The sequence below is a fragment of the Talpa europaea genome (genome assembly GCF_964194135.1).
Source record: "Talpa europaea genome assembly, chromosome: 5".
Lineage (NCBI taxonomy): Eukaryota > Metazoa > Chordata > Mammalia > Eulipotyphla > Talpidae > Talpa > Talpa europaea.
In genome coordinates, this window is record NC_140071.1 from 123,000,233 (window position 1) to 123,019,016 (window position 18,784).

At 45.5% G+C, this 18,784-nt stretch overlaps 1 protein-coding gene across 8 annotated transcripts in view; it reads right to left on the reverse strand.

The window, feature by feature from the left end:
• Positions 1–7,467: 7,467 nt before the first annotated feature.
• TBC1D1 (TBC1 domain family member 1) overlaps positions 7,468–18,784 on the reverse strand; it is a gene marked incomplete at both ends in the record, with an annotated part of 185,311 nt that continues 173,994 nt past the window's right edge. For 7 of the 8 annotated variants that reach the window (XM_084233765.1, XM_084233761.1, XM_084233762.1 and 4 more), the window contains 3 exons: positions 7,468–7,668; positions 11,187–11,360; positions 16,624–16,793. In XM_084233765.1, the coding sequence (XP_084089891.1) occupies positions 7,468–7,668; positions 11,187–11,360; positions 16,624–16,793 (545 nt within the window). The remainder of the gene's footprint in view (positions 7,669–11,186; positions 11,361–16,623; positions 16,794–18,784) is intronic. The other variant, XM_084233764.1, reaches the window with a different exon arrangement.

Sequence of the window (18,784 nt, forward strand, 5' to 3'; positions counted from 1 at the left end):
GGCCTATACCCCAGTTCTTGAATGCATGCATAAATAAATCTTAAAAAATCACAAATATATATTTCCCATTGTAAATCACATATCGGACTTCTCAGCATTCTCAACACGTGCTAATGTCTTTAATGTTAAAGTGCAGTAAAATCCATGAAATGCTGTGCCTGCAGTCACTTTGGGAAGCACTGTTCTGGCCAACGCTACTTCCCAGTCCAGGAAACAGGTAGAGGACATTGTCACAGAAAAATCCATTCTGGGCACTTTGCTGAAAGTCCCACTCAGTTGAGAAATGAGCTTTCAGAGAAGACAATTCATTCAGGCAACTTTGGACTGGTCCCCAAGCAATCCATTTTTAAGAAAAGCCCACAGGCAGTGTTGGTCTCTGGCTTGTACCTCCCTTTGCGGATGAATTAATTACCTGTCCCAGGAGCTGGAGGAGAAAGAGTTTGCATTCCACCGTGTTCACTGTTGTGCACCCCATTCTTCACATGGCCTCCCATCCATCGTGGTCCTGGGAATAGGGTCAGCCTCCTGCCTTGCAGGGTCTTTCCCGACTTCCTCACTTTCTGTTCCCACCACATGTTGAGACATATTTTTCTCTCCCTCTTACCTGCTCCTTGTTAGGAGATTAGAAGAGAAGAGGGTTAAATATTTTAAAATCCTGGTGATCAATTTGTTCCTAATTTTCTTTCCTACTTACAGAAAAGCTCCTCAGACACACAGAGCACCTAGTGATCAATCTAGTATTTACTAGAAGTTTTAACCAAGCTCACCTTCCAAGGCTTGCTGCCCAGCAGTTAGCAGAGGTCATTCTGCAGTCACAAACAGATTGAGTCCCAATCATATCTTCCTTTATGAAATGAGTCCACATCAAAGGCTCATAACAGTGCCCAGCATATGGTGCTAGCTGTATTTTAGCTATTATTATATTATCATAATTTGCATTCAAACTTCTTCACTATTTGCTAGTCTCTGGAATTACTGAGATTTTTAATTAATATATTTATACTATGGTTAATTGAAAATAAAGTCTCAATGATAGACCAAGAGTTTACAAGATAATCAAAGTGAGGGTTTGAACCCGGGAAGCAGTTCAAAATAGTTTTTACTCTGTCAGAGCTGTTTCAGTAAACACAAGTTTGAATTTAGTTTATACAGGTAGGAAGAGTGAGCACAGACTTTTAAGAATGCAGTTATTCTTGATAGCAGGGACTTCCAGTACTAAATTGTCCTGATCTAGAGATATGTGGATGCAGAGGAAGGACTTACTTTCTTAAAATAAGCATTAGTCCCTCAGATGCTTGGATGTCAGGCGAGGCAAATTAGCTTTATGTTTTTGAAAGTAAATGACAAATATAAGATGGAAAATTATAGAAAAACACCTTGATGTCAACAAAATTTTTGTCAGTGACTCACAATAGCTTATGTAAGCTAAAACTTATTTAAAAGTTACTGAAGGGCCTCCCTGGTGGCGCAGCGGTTGAGCGCTGGGTTGCGAAGCTGCGTGCAGCCTCTGCAGCACCGGTTTGATCCCCGGCTGATCCCCGGCTGCTCCCCGGCCACCAGAGGAGGGTCCCACATGGCGCGCAGACCTCTCCTGCCGCCCGCTGCTCCCCTCAGCAGTGTATTTCGTCACTCTGTCTGCTCTGCTCGCCCCTCTGGCTCTGGTGAATTCTCTCACCCTCCCGCGCTTCTGACTGTACCCAGTGCTTGTATAAATAAATAAATAAATCTTTAAAAAAAAATAAATAAAAGTTACTGAAGCCTAAATAACTTTAGCTTCCATGAGCTGAAGGCAACTTCAATGGGGTTGATTTAACAGGTTAAAGCAGAAAGACCACCATGGTCGTTCTCAGCCCAGTTGCTCTTGAGCATCACCTGGAGAGATAGGTGTCAGGTGTCAGTGCTGATACACTCAGGGACTCTGGGAGGGCCTAGGCATGCTGTTGCCCCACATCCTACATGAGGGCTGAGTTCATAGTGGACACACCTACTATTTGCTGCAAAGAGTGAAAACAGACAAGCAGGTGAGACATCGATGTCTGCAGAGTTGGGGCCTGAGAAGCAGAGTAAAGTTGATTGTCATTTACCTCAAAGGAAAATAGCCCTGCCATACTTGGTAGAAAATACTGGAAGACTTGACATGGGTAGAACTTTGACATAACATAGTAGATTCCCTCTGCCCTCCACCCCCACCAAGGAAAACTTGCCTCTACTTCCCTAATGTGCTACCTCATGATTGCACAGGTGCTCCAAGATGGTACTTCAGGATGTCCCCCTGTGGGGTGCTGGGAACCGAAGCCAGCATTTAACAGTAATGAGAGTCAGCCTTTCCTACAGTTGGAAGGAATTAGGGACACAGAGGTTTAGAAACAATTATCTAGAAAACGGAGGAGACACCCAAAATTGGTCAACACAGATCCAAATATGGAATAAGACAAAAACAATAATACAAAGACGGGGCCTGAAGAGTTAGGACAAACAGATCAGTCCGAGGGGGAGAACATGACATGTGATGTTCTTTCCCCACTTGGCTGTCAGAGGGTCCAGTCAGCTTCCGTGGTTCTGAGGAAAAGGCACTGCAGAAACAGGGGCAGTGATTCATAGGCGCTATTTTTAACACATGCTGTGCAGCTCAGCCCAGCCCCGGGCAGGGCAGCACCTCTGGCTCCTGCAGAAAAGGTGCTGGTGTGGGGACAGATGTCTGCAGCAGCGCACAAGCAGGTGAGCGGGCAGCCACGTGGTAAGAGCAGACTCCCAGGCTAGCATCTTCTACCCCACCGCCCCCTTCACTGAGAGCAGAGGTCCAAGAGAGGAAGCCCAAGAGAAGACTCCTGGGAAAGTGGTCTGGAAAGGGTTTTTCAGAAAAGGATGTTCAGAGTGTTTCCATGGCTTAGGTCATCGTTGGCCAAAAACCACGTTATTCAATCTTGGATTTATAGCTTTTTCAAAACTTTGCAAATGAAGAGATTTCAGTGCTTTTTAAAAGACCTTAGTCAAAAAAGAATGAAATTCTAACAAGTTTCAACTAATTTATTTTAGCCTTCCATCAGGAAAGATGGATATTAGGGAGATGCTAACAAAACTTTTGCTTAACCGGTGAATAAGTGAAGGAACACACACCATGGCTCGGTGGAACCAGCTGTCCCATTCTCCATTCATTATAGTTACTAGCTTTGGGGAAGCACCATTTTTCAGCCATGCTGCCTGCACATTAAAAGCAGCCATCACACTAGGATGAACTTGGAAACTGACATCTGAATGAATACATCACAGTCTTAAAAAAATATTTTAAATGATGAAATGTTCACTGACCTCAGAAAAACTGCTTATCAACTTTTTATTAACATTTTAAATGCTTTATTTTGTTCTGCCTCATTGAAAACCTCAACCTTATAATGCAATTAAGTAGTGCATGAAATTTTTAAACAGACAGACATATGGTGAAGTCGATTCAAACACTTTGCTAATAAGGGTTTACAACCCAAGTGGTTGGTTATTCAATTTAGAGATAGAAAGGCAGGGATCTATAAAGTCTAGATACTTAAGAACCTTCCTTTCATCTTTTGCTGCCAATTTCAAATTGTCCAAATAACGACCGTCATGCCTGTTGCATTTCCTAACTCTCACATTTCCCTAATCATTTCTGAAGATGGCAGAAAAAACTACACATGGCAGAACATTTCCTTTATAGGAAATCAAAGGTAACTTTGTGTTGATCTTTTTCCCTAAAATCAGTACAAGGGTCTTCAAAACCCTAAACTTAAAAAAAAGAAATGACTGTCAAGGGCAAAACTGTGCTCAATCATTTCAGGTCCTGTTGCAGCTTTCCTGACTCCAAGTCCACACAGGCAGGGGCGGGGGTGGGGGGTGGGTGCTGGAGAAACCCCTTGGTTTTAACGCATGATAAATTAAGACTCCTGGAGACCCCATATTTCTGGGGAGAACCTGATCTGGGCTTCTTACTATATAGACCAAATTCCATATAGGCTAAATTCTGAAGCAGAATTTTCCTTGTTTTGACTCCAGATAATATCAGAAATGATTCCCTGAACTCTCTGAAATCAAAGCTGGGTGGTGGTTCTACTACTAGGCAGTCAGGGGCCTGGAGATCTACTCTGATCCTGTATCCAGTCACAAAGTGATTCTGAAGCCTCTTCGGCTCCTGCAGTTTTCTATACAATGGGGTGGGAGGTAGTTTTCTAGCATCAAGTAGAAGGTGCCCCCTGGCTTTCTCAGTTTGGGGTTATTTTGAGCACTTCTGAACCCTTAAAGAGAGTTTAGATTTAAGACAATTTAGCTTGTGAATTACATAGAAAGTCTCTGCCTTTTAATCTGTAGGTTCGGTGCCCTGACGGAGGGGAGCAGATGAAGGGTGAGAGTCCTGGCACTTTCCAGCCTCCAATGTGGCACCAACAGGACTCTCCAGTCAAAATCAGCCTGAGTCTGACCTCAAGGGATCGCTGAACACACACGTGACAGAGCACCTCCGCGCAGTGACGCTTGCGTGCATGCCATCACCCAGGTCAGGCAGGCTCCAGGTCACTGTGGTGGCTTGTTCCATGTCAACATGGTTAAGCCACACTCCCTACGGCATCCTTCCCCAGTGGGTTCTAAGTTGGAACTGGCTCAAAGATGTGCTTGTGTGAAATTTGGAGGGCAAACCTGAAGGCAAGGGCTGTTTTGGTCCAGAGGTCACCTGGTCAAATGGTGAGGACAGATGCAGATTCCTGGTCGGGCGACTGGTCCTCATTTTCCTCTGCTCCACCTCCAGCTCTTCCTCCAGCGTTGCCCTTGTGTGCTGACCTAAGGCGGGCCCAGACCTACCACTCCACACGGGGCTGCAGATGCATGCACATGGCCCTCCCGGAAGCCGCCTGCCCAGGCCCAATCCAGCATCCATGTGTTTCCCAAATGGACTAACGTGCCTTCTCAACTCACGCGCCTCCTGTGCCTTCTCTTCTCAGCCCCCCCCCCCCCACACACACACAGTTGTTTGGTGTAACAAATCCTGCACCCACAGCGCTCAGAGTAGTTCTTCTCCAACCAGGCACACATCCCCACAGGGCACAGCTCCCCCAGACTAAAATGTTCTCTGTAAAGTCTTCTTATTCTATGTAATAATGTACCTCTCAAGGGTTCATATTGTCTTAAGTCTAAGGTGACATAAATGGTATCATAACAATTTTCAGGAATACGTGTGAAAATAGTTGTGTTGGAAGAAAACAGAAACTTAAATGGGTTTAAAAACTTTGCCTCTGAGAACGCTTGGGCGGTGCTGAGTAGGTTCTGTCTTTGTCCTTCCCTGGCTAAGTGACAGCTGGGGATCGTGCAATTGGCATCCACAGCCTCTTGTCAAGTCCTCCCTGCCCTGGGCAGTTTCAGCACAGCACCGGCCGCACATCCACTGGCCGCAAGACCTCATGACTGGTCTCACCAGTGCTGCTCACTCACACCCCGGGGACAGGAGTCACATTAACAGCACGCGGCAACCACACTGGGACAGATCAGTGCCCCTGGCGCCTTCACTGCAGTAGGTGACGCTCACACTGACCCCTGGGGTGCAGGGGGCATTCCATTGCTCTTGTGCTCAAAAGTGAAAACCCAGAGGCCTCCTTGGTGGCATAAGGGGTTAAGTCCTAGCACTATGAAGCTATCAGCAGCCACTACAGCACAAGTTCGATCCCCGGCCAGGGAGCTAATCCATATGATGCAGCAGACCTCTCCTGTCTCACCTCTCAGCAGTGTATTTCAGTAGATCCACCTATCTGGTCCCCACTCTGTCTCTGGTGAATCCTCTCACCCCCTGCACCTCTAGCCGACACCCCAGCTCTTGCATGCATAAATCTTTTTTTCAAAAAGGTGAAAACCCAAACTTTAAAAAAAAAAAACTGAACACCATGCAAGTGTGGACATGAAGTCTTTGTTTTATTGCTTTCTTGTTTTTTATTTAATGCAGAGTCAATGGTTTTGAGTGACAGTAACAAGATGCCCAAATTCAACATCAACATTCAGACAGGAAAGGACGTGGGAAACAGCCCTCAAATGTTAACTCCTCCAGCTGAATCTGGCGGAACAGCTCGGGATCAAGGGGTGACGTCTTGATTTAGGAAGGGAACTGTGACCCGCTGACACGGCAGTCCCAAAAGTCCGCTGAGTGTTAGGCACTGGGAGTGGTACCATAAACTCCCGACAGGGCTAATGATCCCATATGAAAATCCCTTTGGGCTTAAGAAGGCCCCTCCCTTGAGAGGATCAAAGAAACTCCTGTAGAATAGAAGTGGTCACACTGATGAAGACCAGAGTGTTTCTGCTGTCGGAGAAGTGATAGGTGCTCACAGTTCTTCCCTTACCAGGGCCTTTGTGGGGAAATCACCCTTTCTGATCAGTGAGGCCTCACTGTGGCGGCGGGCACCAGGCTGAAGGTGAGCAGCTTTAGCTTGTTAAAGGCACAGGGACCTCAACCTCCTGCAGGAGGGGGTTGCTACATTGTGAGTTGTGTTCAAGACACATTGTGCCTCTGAGAAACTGCTCTCAGCTGGCCTGATCCCTCTCCTGAAAGGCCCACAATCTCTGGCACCCTTGAAAATCCTGATGTGCAACTGCTAATGCTACAAAGAATCAGATTTCCCTAGGGAGAGGCTCAAAAGGACACACAGCTGCATCACCTGCCACATCTGCAGACAGGGACACACGCTATGCCATACGGATATGAACCACCACCAAGAAATACCTCAGACAGCAAGTGCGGGTCACACGCCAGTAGAACCTGGGGGAGCCCGAAAAATGAACTTTCCCCAAAACATTTATCTACAAGGATTTTGTTCAATATGTCAGAGCTAAGCACAAAGTGCATGAACACACTATTTAAAAAAAAAAAAAAAAAAAAAAAACTTCATCAAGCACTAAAGACAGTGATCAAATTCAAGATGCCAGATTTAAGTACATCACTTTCAGTCTCTGCCCAGGGTCATCCCAGGCATCCGTAACAAAAGTGGACGAGGGCCAGCTGTGCCCGGTCAGAGAGGCTGAGGGTATAGTCTCTTTGGAAGAATGACCGACCCACATCTTTGCCAAAGAAATCACCTGTGGCCCTTCCAGCTTCTGAGAAATTCTACAGTGTTACGAATGCTCCTCACAACTGCAGTGAAAAAGGAAACGACAAGGAAATAGAAAGGTGTGTTTATTCCTGTCCATGCCATCTAGATCTATGAATACAGCAATGAGGACTGGAGAAGGGGTGAATCAGGACCTAAACAACAACAAAAGCACTGGGACGTTCGCCCCCCTGAAATGCAAGTTTTCCTTCAGAAGAATCTGCATGCTGGCGAGCCAGTCTCCTCCCTGAGCAGCTCTCGTCACGCTTCCTTCTTCTGCCAGCATCTTCTGTCTCTCAGTGAAGTCCTGGCCAGTGTTAGGGTGGCGTCCCAGCATCTCTGGAGCTGTGCACTGGAAGGGGCTGTCCCTGTGCGGTCAGTCACCCGCGGGCCCGGGCTGCACACAGTCAGGCTCTGGACCACTCAGCTCTGCAGTCTGCCTCCGGAGCTGCTCCACCGTCTGCAACAGGGCTGACCTCTCCAGCTCCAAGGCCAGGGTAGCCTGCTTCAGCTTGCTTTCACTAGTCAGGAGCTTCTCAACCGTGGCTTCGAGGCTTTGGATTCTACCATTCGCCACCTGAAAGATACAAGAAGACATGAAACTGTAAATGCCAAGTGGCGACTCACAGGGGATTCCCCGTGCTGGGGAATCCACTGGCCGGTGCTGGTGACACTTTGGCGCCATGTCTTAGCAGAGCCCAGTCTAAGTGGACACCCAGGAAGACATTCCCCAGCTCTCCATAGGTAAGCTGGGTCGCCTGCAGGCCCTGCAGCATTTCCTTACCCTGCTCTTCTGCAAACCATGTGTTGTGTGGGAGGCAGGTGTCCAAGTCACCCAACACAGAGGACAGATCTCACATGGTCAAATGATGTGCCGTGGAGAAGGCGGGACACTTCTGGACAGAGACTTCTGCCGTACTAAGTCACAGAAGCCACGGGCCTCAGTCTACTTTGACTAATAATACATAGATTCACATGTACAAATTGATTTCAGACTAGTTGTAAAAATAGTTCCCATGTGCAGGCCGATGTGGCAATAGCTCCATAATCTGAAATTCTTTTTATTTTCCTTGGAGTTAGAAGACATTACCATGCCAAGCAATGTGGCCTGTCCCTGGACACGTGGGGGACTTAGCACGTCAAGTGTTCTGCTAAGAGGTTCCTATTAACGGTCTCACGGCCTTGTCACCACCACAAAGGTCAGCGCTGCTCTCACTCCCAGCCCTCCGTGTCCCCACCACGAGCACACGGCAAGTGTCAGGTGGACAGACAGAACTTCTCCCCGCTTCTCTCTAGCAACTGACCGTCACCTCCCTAATCTACTCGGGCAAGTGTCCCAGACAAGCGAGCTGGGTGTACTGAAGCTGCAGCATTTCCTGAGAAAAATCGCAGAAAACTCTGACCTTTCAGTTGCCAACCCCATGACCTTCCTGGCCTAACCCTCAGCTCGTAGCTGCGTCCTATCGTGCTCGGGTCACTGGCTTGGTGGGTTGGTGCAACCTCATCCGTCTAGTCCCCACTTATTTTAGTGGGAAAAACGGTACTTCTATCACACAGATTACTTTTTTATATTTTCTAAACAGGGCAAGTTTTTGAACAAGACAACACCACGTGCCAGAAAGGCAACTCATGACTCAAAGTCTAGCTCTGACTGTGCCACTAGATCCCTGGAAAGAGGAGAGAAAAAGAACAGGATCTTGTTCATCAGCTTTGCAGGCAAGGGTCATGCTCAGTGTATATTCTGGGCTCTGCCTTTGGCGCCTCCCAATCCCCTGTGGTCAAGGACCAGGCTGGGCCCCGCCTCATCTGCACGAAGGCCTGCTCGCTCCGCAGCCTGGTGGCCTTGCGAGGGGCAGTCACAGATTCAGCCGCGAGCTGTTCTCCATGAATGTCAGGTCTGTTCAAGGGGAAGGGAGCCCTTCCACTGAAGAGAGCAAATTGCACCCCACACGTGGGGCTGGCCTCCCTGGCACCCAGTTCAGTGTGGGCCCTCAGCAATCTCGGGATTACTGTGACAAAGGAACCTCTGTTATCACTGCACAGCGTGCGGGAGCTCTAGCCATGGCCTTACTATGCTGCCGCTCCAAACGGGCTCTACCGTTTGGTCTCCAGCTGCTGGACTTTTCTTTTAATACAACGTCCTTAAGTGTTTAACAGGAAAATACATGGGACTTTGCTATGTGTAACAAGGATCTGAACAAAAGTAGAAAACAAATTGATTTTGGTATTTTGGCAAAAACAGAGATTTACGTCAGAAAATTAGATGTATATTATATTGAATACCTATATATCCTTGGATCAATGGCAAATCCTTATGATTGATCCATTTACCCCTTTCTTTTTCACAGGGAATAATGAGGAAAGAATAGGTAAGCACCCACAAATCCACCCCCCCCATTCTAAGTCTTGGAGAGCAGCAGTGCCTTACGCGTCTTAGCGGCCCCTGGCACCCGGCACAGCAAGGACACATCTATACTTGTGGACTGGCACAGGCTGCTGTCCCAAAGGTCACCTCTGGAAGTTCAGAGCCATGTGGGCAAAAGCAAGACCACTCCTACGAGAACAACTGTAAATGCCTGTCACGGTCAGATGCACCTTTTTCGAGGAAGGTAGATTTCTGAGCACAATAGCCACGTAAAATTATTCTCCTTCCTTCATCACCAAAAAACCACATGGGCATTAGCCCAATAAAATGAACCTTTTACCTGTGTACTGCTTATCTTAACGAGCCACATGCTTCAAATGCTAATCTGAGCTGTCAGAAATGTCTCCATTAGGTGATATTTCAGGAACCTACTGGTTGTTTGGAAGCCATTTAAAATTACCACCAACACTGGATACTCTTACAGGCCAGAAAAGGCTCTTTTGCCCTGGAGTCTTGCCTTTAGATCACAGCTGGGACGTCCTGGGGAAATTGCACCCAGGCACGTTTTCAGTTAGAGCATCTCAATCTTGGGGAAGGAAAGAAGCTAAATTTCCCACCATGGCTGGTAGTTAGGACTGGGTAGGGAAAGCATTTTGTATTTGTTCCTCTTTTAGAAAATATCTTCTCAGTCTGCTGGGATAAATCACCGCTGGGAGGAATGCATTTTAGACAAGGGTTGATTTACTAGGCTTTCAAATGTTGGCCTTTCTCGCTGCCAAGCTTGTGTCTGCAAAGCTGCAACTTTCTATCAAGAAAGCAGATTTAGATCAGGACAGAAAACTTACTCTATGGCTAGCCCAGGAATGACAGAAAACACATATTTCAGGAGCAAATACATGTTTTCTTCCACAGCATTTAAAAATATTATTTTTTAACACCCCAAACAATTTAACACTGACATTACCACCCATTTATGAAGCCGATTATATGGTTATTTTGTTCTTGTCCTGGTCTCACTGATGAGGGCATCCTACTGAGTAGTCTCAGTCTACCCAGGGTGACAAGATGGAAGGGGCCAGTGCTGGGTCTGACAAGGTCCAGGTCTCAGGACTGCTCCACGGAACTGGCCCCATCTCAAGCTCTGACATGTGTCAGGGGCTGCCTTTCTACTATATGTCCTCATCTACATTTAACCATGTTAAAATGGAAGCTTCTAGAAAGGAGAGCTGTATCCTTCACTAATCAACCCTATGCACTGACACCAAGGACTCCAAATGATTATTGTAAGCTCTGGTTCATTTCCTTAGGTAGATTTCTGCTTCACTTTTCCCTCTGAATCTCCCTTTGTGGACCTCGTGTGTTCCTTCATGGGAGCTAAAAGTCTTTGATTCTCTCATCGCTATTCAAAGCACAATTGCTGGCATTCAGCTGACACTGCCTCAGCATCCTGAACCCAAGTTCATCCCTGGGCCTTTCTCCCTAGAAGGCTAAGTGCAGAATCAGCTTCTCAGAAAACTTGAAGGACGGTCTGACCTCAGCAAAGGGTAATCTGTCTGCTCCCAAATAAAAAGGATCAATTCTCCTGGGGTACCTTTGATCCTAACTATCAACAAAGCAGGAAGAGAAAGGTCCTGTGGTCATGGGAAAACCCAGTCTGCTGGAGCCTTTGGTGAGTTAATGAACTACCCTGCACCCGGGGTCCAGGAAGCTGCTTTGTAAACAGGCTTTACCTGCAGTTGTTCAAGGAGGTCAAGGTTCTGTTTGCGTAAGCTGCTGTTGGTTTTCTCTAATTTCTCCATTCTTTGGTTGTCACTGAGAGGAGAGGAATCGATAAGTTCTTCTTGAAGCACATGGTACTCAACTTCATAAGCCTGTAACTGTTTAGAGATGTCCATCTCAAACACCTGTCAGATAGAGGGCAGTCATCAGGCAATGAAAATGAGAAAAATCTCACGCACACACACACACGCACAAACTCACACACAACTATGTCAACGAGCAGTCACTAAGCACACACTCGGTGGCTGGGATTATTAGTGAGAAATAAGGCAGGACTTTATACTGAGACGGTAGTAGTTTTATCTGGGATGAAGGGACAGAAGAGGCACTTAGAAATAAGACTAAAATAAGTGTGGGTCTCTCATACTCATTTTCCAACAGGCATACTTTTATTTTTTAAAAGGTTTATAAAAATTTATTTTTGGTTCCTATTTTAGTACTTATTTCCTTTTTCTCTGAAAATTCTATTAGGTTAGATACACCAACTATGGGTCAAAGGGAGAAAAAAACCAAACAAAAGACTCAGAGCCCTATTCGCCCAGTCACCGAGTCAAAGTTTAATTATAGTTCAGTTGGGTTTTGAGAGTTACAAGAACAGCTAAGTAATGGAACTGTTTACTAAAAATCCCTCCTCTGCACACAAGATATGCAGAAATGAGCCAAAAGCCCAAATGTCACCCACACAGATGAGTGAATATGAAACAATGCCTGGGTTGCCTTCCTTCCTATAATAGTATAATAGTGATGAAAAAAGCCACCCGTGTGAAAAACAACCTGGCCCGAATGAGTGACGGAGCTGTTCTTGCTGTACTTTCTCTCAGTGGGTGAGCCTGGTGGACGCAGGCCTGGGAAGGGGTCACAAGGCAGAGGCTGTGCCACCCACAGCTTCTCTGCCTTTGTTTCAGGCACAAGCTCATGCCACTGTGGCTCTCTGCAGAGTGACACCCCAACACAGATCTTGCTGGCGGGGAGGGTGGGTGAGGGATTCAGTTCCTACATAAAGAAAGCCAGTATGGTCAGAACATTTAGAAAATGAAGCTAGACTTCACAAGAGCAGAAACTGACTTGTCATTGCTATTTCCTTAAAAAACTCCAAAGTTTTTAAAATCAATGAAAAACTCATTTCCCCTGATGGTACCCTATTAGCGCTCACAAATGGGAGAGTCCCATCTTCCCTGAAAACAGTTTTCAAAAACCATGTTTACTTTCTCACCATTCTCAACAATCTTATTTTCTCTTCCCTATGATTAATTTTTCAGCTTTCTGGTTTTCAATTCAATGCGTAACAGTAATTAGGCACATAGTCATTCTGTCTGAAAACGAATGCACACTGTACTGTTGAGTGTGGGTAAGCAGTTTACTGTATTGATCTAATACTGTGTGGCCCTCAGAGTGACTGGAGGTCAGCAGGGATCGCTATCTCCATTTTACAGTTAAGAAAATGGACTCCGAGGCTTTGAGCCTACGCTCCAATCAGCCTCCGCTGCAGACTCGCTGCATGACCTTGAACAAGATGCCTGACCTCTCCTGGCCTCAGTACCTGGTCTCTAACAAGGGGGATTACATTTACCTCCCAGCAGAGCTGAGAATACAGGAGACAACTCCAGGAAGTTTCCATGCAGCTAAGGGATCTGCTTCCACACCCTTGTCAGGAAGCTGTCACATTCAACCTTGTGCTTCAGCAAAATCACAAAGGAAGCCACATCATGGACCTTCAGAAAAGCTCAGAGTAAAACCCACACACATTAAACCCGGGATTGCAGCAGAATGCATGTGTAATGATAAATGAGGTGCAGAATAAAGGTCACACACAGAGTTAACTTTTTTTTCCTCCCACAAAGATTTATTTCTAAAAGCGCTCCTAACCTGGAAAACCTGCGAATAAAACCTCTGGCCTTTTACACAGATTGATGATCTGCGCTAAGGTTAACGGCTCTCAGCTGTACCCAAAGCTGCACATGCTTTTTCCCGGCCCCCATTAATCCCAAGGGGCCATCCTGGAGCATAACTATCTCAGCTTAATTGCATCACTACCTCCTGATGCCAAAACACTTACAGGCCCTGATTTTGCAGTTATGCCCCGGAATTTATCCCAAACCATGGCGGTATGTGGCTGGTCCTCAAGCAACGCTTTTTCAAATTGCTATATATATATTCATAACTGTAACCCTAAGTGGCTTCATGGTATTCTACCAAGTGGACATATAACCAGGTTAATACATTCATTAAGTGTTGGGTATCTTGTTACATGCAAATTTTTGTTATAAATGACAACTGTAAACATCCTGGAACATATGGTTTTTCCCAAATTTTGGATTATTTCCTAAGGATACATTCCAAGAAATGGGATTACTAAATCAAGGGGTATGAATATTTTACTGGCTTGTGATACAAATTGCCAAGTTGCTTCCCAAATGGGAATAATCAACGTGCAATGCCGTCAGCAACATACCAACGTGCCAGACACAGTATATCCTTGACACTGGGTACTGGCATTAAAAATTTTCATTTTGTTAATCTAGTAGGTAAAGCATTATATGTTATTTAAATTATGCATGAAGCTAAATATTTTCCCAGATATTTGTTTATAGAAGGACCTCCTCCCTCAGTGGGTTATCCACGTTCTTGGCTACGGGACTCTTAGTGTCTCTGCAGTCTGTGGACACTGAACAGTGAAGCCACTAACTCTAAGGTCTGCACAACTAGCCACAAACTTTCTACCTGCCCAGCCTCCAACCTGACCCCACTCTGTTGGTCTCAGTGGCGTACCAAGGGCTGGAGAGTGGAGAGTGTGCCCTAGGGATTGACAATAAGGGGGCGCAGTGTCTGCAGTGAATTTAAAAGCAATAATAAACGCAGCTGAAAGTAGGTCTGCTTTTTATTATCACCACATGCGAGCGATTCTAAACAACGACGTGGTAAAATACTCCTCTCCAACAGCACTGACTGGCCTTTAAAATAAATAAATAAATAAATAAATAAATAAACACCCGTCCTTAACAGCGCAAACTGCCCAAGCAGCGAGAGCTCCTCCCACTGTGACTTTAGGGGCATCTCCAGACAAAAAAACCTTGTTAAGATTCTAGTTTCTGTCTTACAAGCCCAACTGGAACAGGGAGTTGTCCAGTGTGTTTATAACAAAGTGGCCCACGGGGAACTCTTCAAGTGTTCACATGTGTGTGAAGCCCCTGGGGATCTTGGTAAAAATGCAGGTTCTGACTCAGCACATCTGGGATGGGGGTCCAGCTCCTGCCTTTCTAACAGTGCTACTTTCTAACGCCCTCCTAGGTGGGCGGCTAGGGCCGGGGCCACACTCTCACTAAGAGCCCAAAGGCTGTGGCAAACAGGCTGTTTGTCTCCCAAAGTCCCTTCCTTCAGGCCTGCTCTCCCTTGCCTGCACTGTGGCAGGAACAGAACCCCGACCACCTTTTCTCCATGCAGGGTTCCCTCTCCTTGGGTCAAAGGAAATTTATGGCTGATATTCAATAGACAGCTAAGTCACACTAAGGTGTCAGAGACCCTTGTCCTTCTGCCCTGGACTGTGTGGCTGCTCCCAGTCTGGCCACCTAGAGCCAGCACTCTGAGCTACTTTCTGTCAGGGATGCAGGCTATGACCTAGCTGTTCAAGCGGAGGCTATCAATACAGGGATGGCTGTCACAGAGGGCCACTCAGACCCCACGCTCCACACCCGGTCAATTGCAGGAAGGCATCAGTCACTGCTGCTCTGTGGATCTCCAGGATCTGTGCCCAGGGGTTCTCTAAGGCTGCAGAGGGATTACACTGCACCTCGTGGCACGTGTGGGCACAGACCGGTTTAGGTAACTACAGCTGCTGTTTGCCGTTTGCCCCAGCAGCCACAGAATGTAGATGAATGTGATGAGAGCTCTAAGGAGGTAATGAGTATGTATAGATACCAGAAATTAAGAGCCAAAAGGACAGAGAATTCAGTATTGCTATCCAGGTAAAATATGGAAAACTGTGATGAAATGACCCCCAGAGGCACTTGGTGGTATTGCATAGCCGCTCCTGCAGCGAAAGGACAGCGCTGGAAACCCCACCGAAAGAACTCCCACATTGCAGCAGGGACACTGCAGGACAGTTAACGACTTTTAGCTCCTGGTTCCTCGTGGATTAAAAGCACCTATCCTCTCGGGAAAGCGGTCATGATGAAATGAGATCACGGATATATATAGATTCCCACAGAGCCTGGCAAGAAGGAGGGACTCAACAAGCCAAAGCTATTCACATGGGAGGATGGTGCCAGGGAAGTAAAATACAGAGATGCACAGCCTATCAATTAGCTACAGAAGCAAGTGCACAGAGCACACTTTCATACAGGCACTTAAAATGTGCAGGATGCAAATAAAACTCAGGATGAAACCCTCTCTCTTTCCAGACCAGATTTGCTTCTAGTTCTATGCTCAACACCTAAGATGGAGTAGCAAATTAAATCACAAATGCTGCATCTGGGTGCAATCCACCTGAGTCCTCTTGGAGGGTCAAAATCCTCACAATAAGGATTTGTACCTTAAAAAAACTATTTCATTATTTTGCTAGTTCATTAACTGCTCTCTGCTATCATTATATTTGGAGCAGGTGAGGTAATACTGGAGGTCTGACTGCTGACTCTGCAGTGTCTGATGCAGAAATCTCTTGCAGCCATTCTTAGCTACCCAGCCTCTAGCACTTCCAGGAGTGACCTCACCCTGTGCTAAGCAGCTCAGTCCTTCAGAGTGAGCAATCACTCCTGGACGATTCTTCCTTATACGGAATCAAAATCTGCTCCCACCCCTAAGCCAGATCATTTAACAACTGGTCTCGTTTTAATTCCTGGCTCAATTCACCCAACAGCCCTGAACATTTCAGAGTAATGGGCCAACTGCACACAGAAGCCAGAGGTGCTAAAACCACCTAAATTCTATTTTAAAAAGAATTCATGGGACCAACTTGAAGAATATTGATAGGACCCCTCTATCACCATTTTTCTAAGCAAAGAATTGCTTTTAGAAAACTCCACTTAATGCCATTCAGCATAAAAAATCAAAACACTCATTTTCCAAAAGCCCACACCAAAAAAAATGTGTATCTTTCAGAACACAAACTTGGGGCGGAGCTCTTCATTACAATAAACTTCTGGGAGTCTGTGCCAGCCAGCACGGCGGAAGGTCACTGCAGTGTTACCTCACGGCATCTCACCACTACACTCACACATGCACACGCTCAGACCTCAGACATGCATTTCACAATGGAACACATTTATTTGCCATGTGCCTCCTGCAGGCCAGCAGGAAATAGGTCCTGCTCAAAAAAAAAAAAAAAAAAAAAAAAAAAAGTGTCTACACATCCAGGGTTACTTTGGCTTTTGGAAAATTCCAGCTAAACCATACCTGACTGATGGTCTTTTCCATCTGCACCAGGCCCAGGTTGGGTAGTGTGCTTTTTATAAAGTCAACTATAGTTTCTAGGTTTTCATGTTGCAGAATCAAGGGCTTATGGCTTCCCAACAGACTTAAAGCCACTTTAAATATGACCTCTGATCCCTGAAGAAAGATCATATCTGGGAAAACACAGAAAAGCAGAAAGTTAAAACCAAACCAGTTTCTGATGAAATCCTACCCCACTTCCTTTTCCACACATCATTGGGCAGGGTGGTGGGAAACACAGTCCCAAATGGCAAACTTTATTTCCTTTTCAAAAGCCTGATATTTTGGGTTGTTAAGACAATATTGCGAATACTGAAAGGAAAAAAAACCACAAGATTTTTGTCATATTCAGATAAATCTTTTTATTGCTCAAGAAACTTATTCAATTCAAACAGGCTCAAAAGTGAAATTGAGAAAAAGAAAAATTTTATTAGTTGTTTTAATCAGGCATGCTCTGGATTTAGGAAAGGAGTTATTACTAAACCATGTTTAAATGAGTACAACTAAGAGTTCTATATGGCATCCGAAACTAAGGTAGAGTAAGTGAAAATAATGCCTGTTTCCTCTGGAAAAGAGGTTGAATGACAAATTGTCTAAAGATTGGAAAAAGTCTACACAATTGCAAAAGTACAGTATTCAATATGAGCATACTGAATTTTAGCATAATGATGGAGTAAAAATCATTGTTACCACTAAGGAATCAAAAGCCCTCATCAGAGTTATTTCCTAGTTCTTGATATTTTTTTTTTAGATTGGCAAATGTTAATGATCCATACACTGATTGTACACAGTAAGGAGGGCAAGTGCCTGAAATACCAGGGGAAGCAGCCAACCCAGCCTTGGCTACACCCTCATCACAGAGCTGAAGTCACTTGAGAAAGAGAATCAAATGCCTGGGGGCACAGTCACAGGAGTTGGGTGGCTAAATTCAGGCAACTGAAATAACAGCTTAAGAAAAAATACGATTTTAAAGATGAGAATATGAATCTAATTAGAGGCAAAATTTCCTTGCTCGCTCTCTTCTTTTTAGCAGCAGGATAATAGAAAAGATGAAATTGTAAATTTCATCAGGTCACGGAAGACAAAAGCAGTGAGAGGAAGACTCCCCAGACAGTGCCTCTCCGGGTGGTTTCCTGCAAATGACATGCAAATGCCACTTAGAAACAGGAGAGCAGGGGTTGGTTGCTTCTGGGCACAAGGGAAAGGTGCCTGGCCAGACCCAGGTACCACAGGTGCTCGTGACCCTCACGAAGGCCTTAACCTGGCCAGGTGCCAAGTGGGGAGCAGCAAGTAGGCTGCAGGGATCAGGCCACCCTGAGAGTGCTGGGTCCTCGCTGTCTGCACAAACACCATAACTGCTCAGGAGCAGGGCGACCCCAGAAAGCTGGGAAGGAGGGAGGCCACCTCCTCCTTCGGTCTAGCTGTACAGGCTGGGAAGACAAATGAGAGAACTGACTGTATCTCTGAAATTTGTGTTCCTTAGGGGAAGCATTGTATGTATGCAGGCAGGGCTATGCCAAGGTCTGGCTTTATAAAATACAGTCTATCCAAACTATTCACCACTACAGAAAATAAAAAGATCAAAAATAGCACTAAAATTAAAATGTATTTTTAAGCAAAAATGCCAATCTCCAAAAACAAAATATATTTCAAATTTCTGTAAGACTTCCTTTCAGTAGGTGAATACTCACAGCAGAACAAAAATTAATGGCACCTATCAGAGTAGATATAAAGATACTTTGTGCAGGGATCTTAGAACCCACTGACAAGCTAGAGCTCACTACCTTTAGTCTCTGAGGAATACGTATCTTAAAATTAGATATAGAACTGCCTCCAAGTCAATTAAATAATTACTGAGGAACCTTCATGAGCATCATCAAACATGCACTCCACATCAGCAGTCACTTTAGTAACAGCTCTTCCAAGTTTTATTCCTTTAGGAATTATACATCTATTTCCTATCACTCTAATTCAGACTTTTCTAGACTGTATGGGATGGGGGGAAGGAAGCTTGGAGAGGTGTTGTGTTTTTAACTTTTTTTGTATGTTTAAAAAAAAAAAAAAAACAAAATAGGGCCTCTCCGGTGGCGCAGCGGTTGAGCGCTGGGTTGCGAAGCTGCCCGCG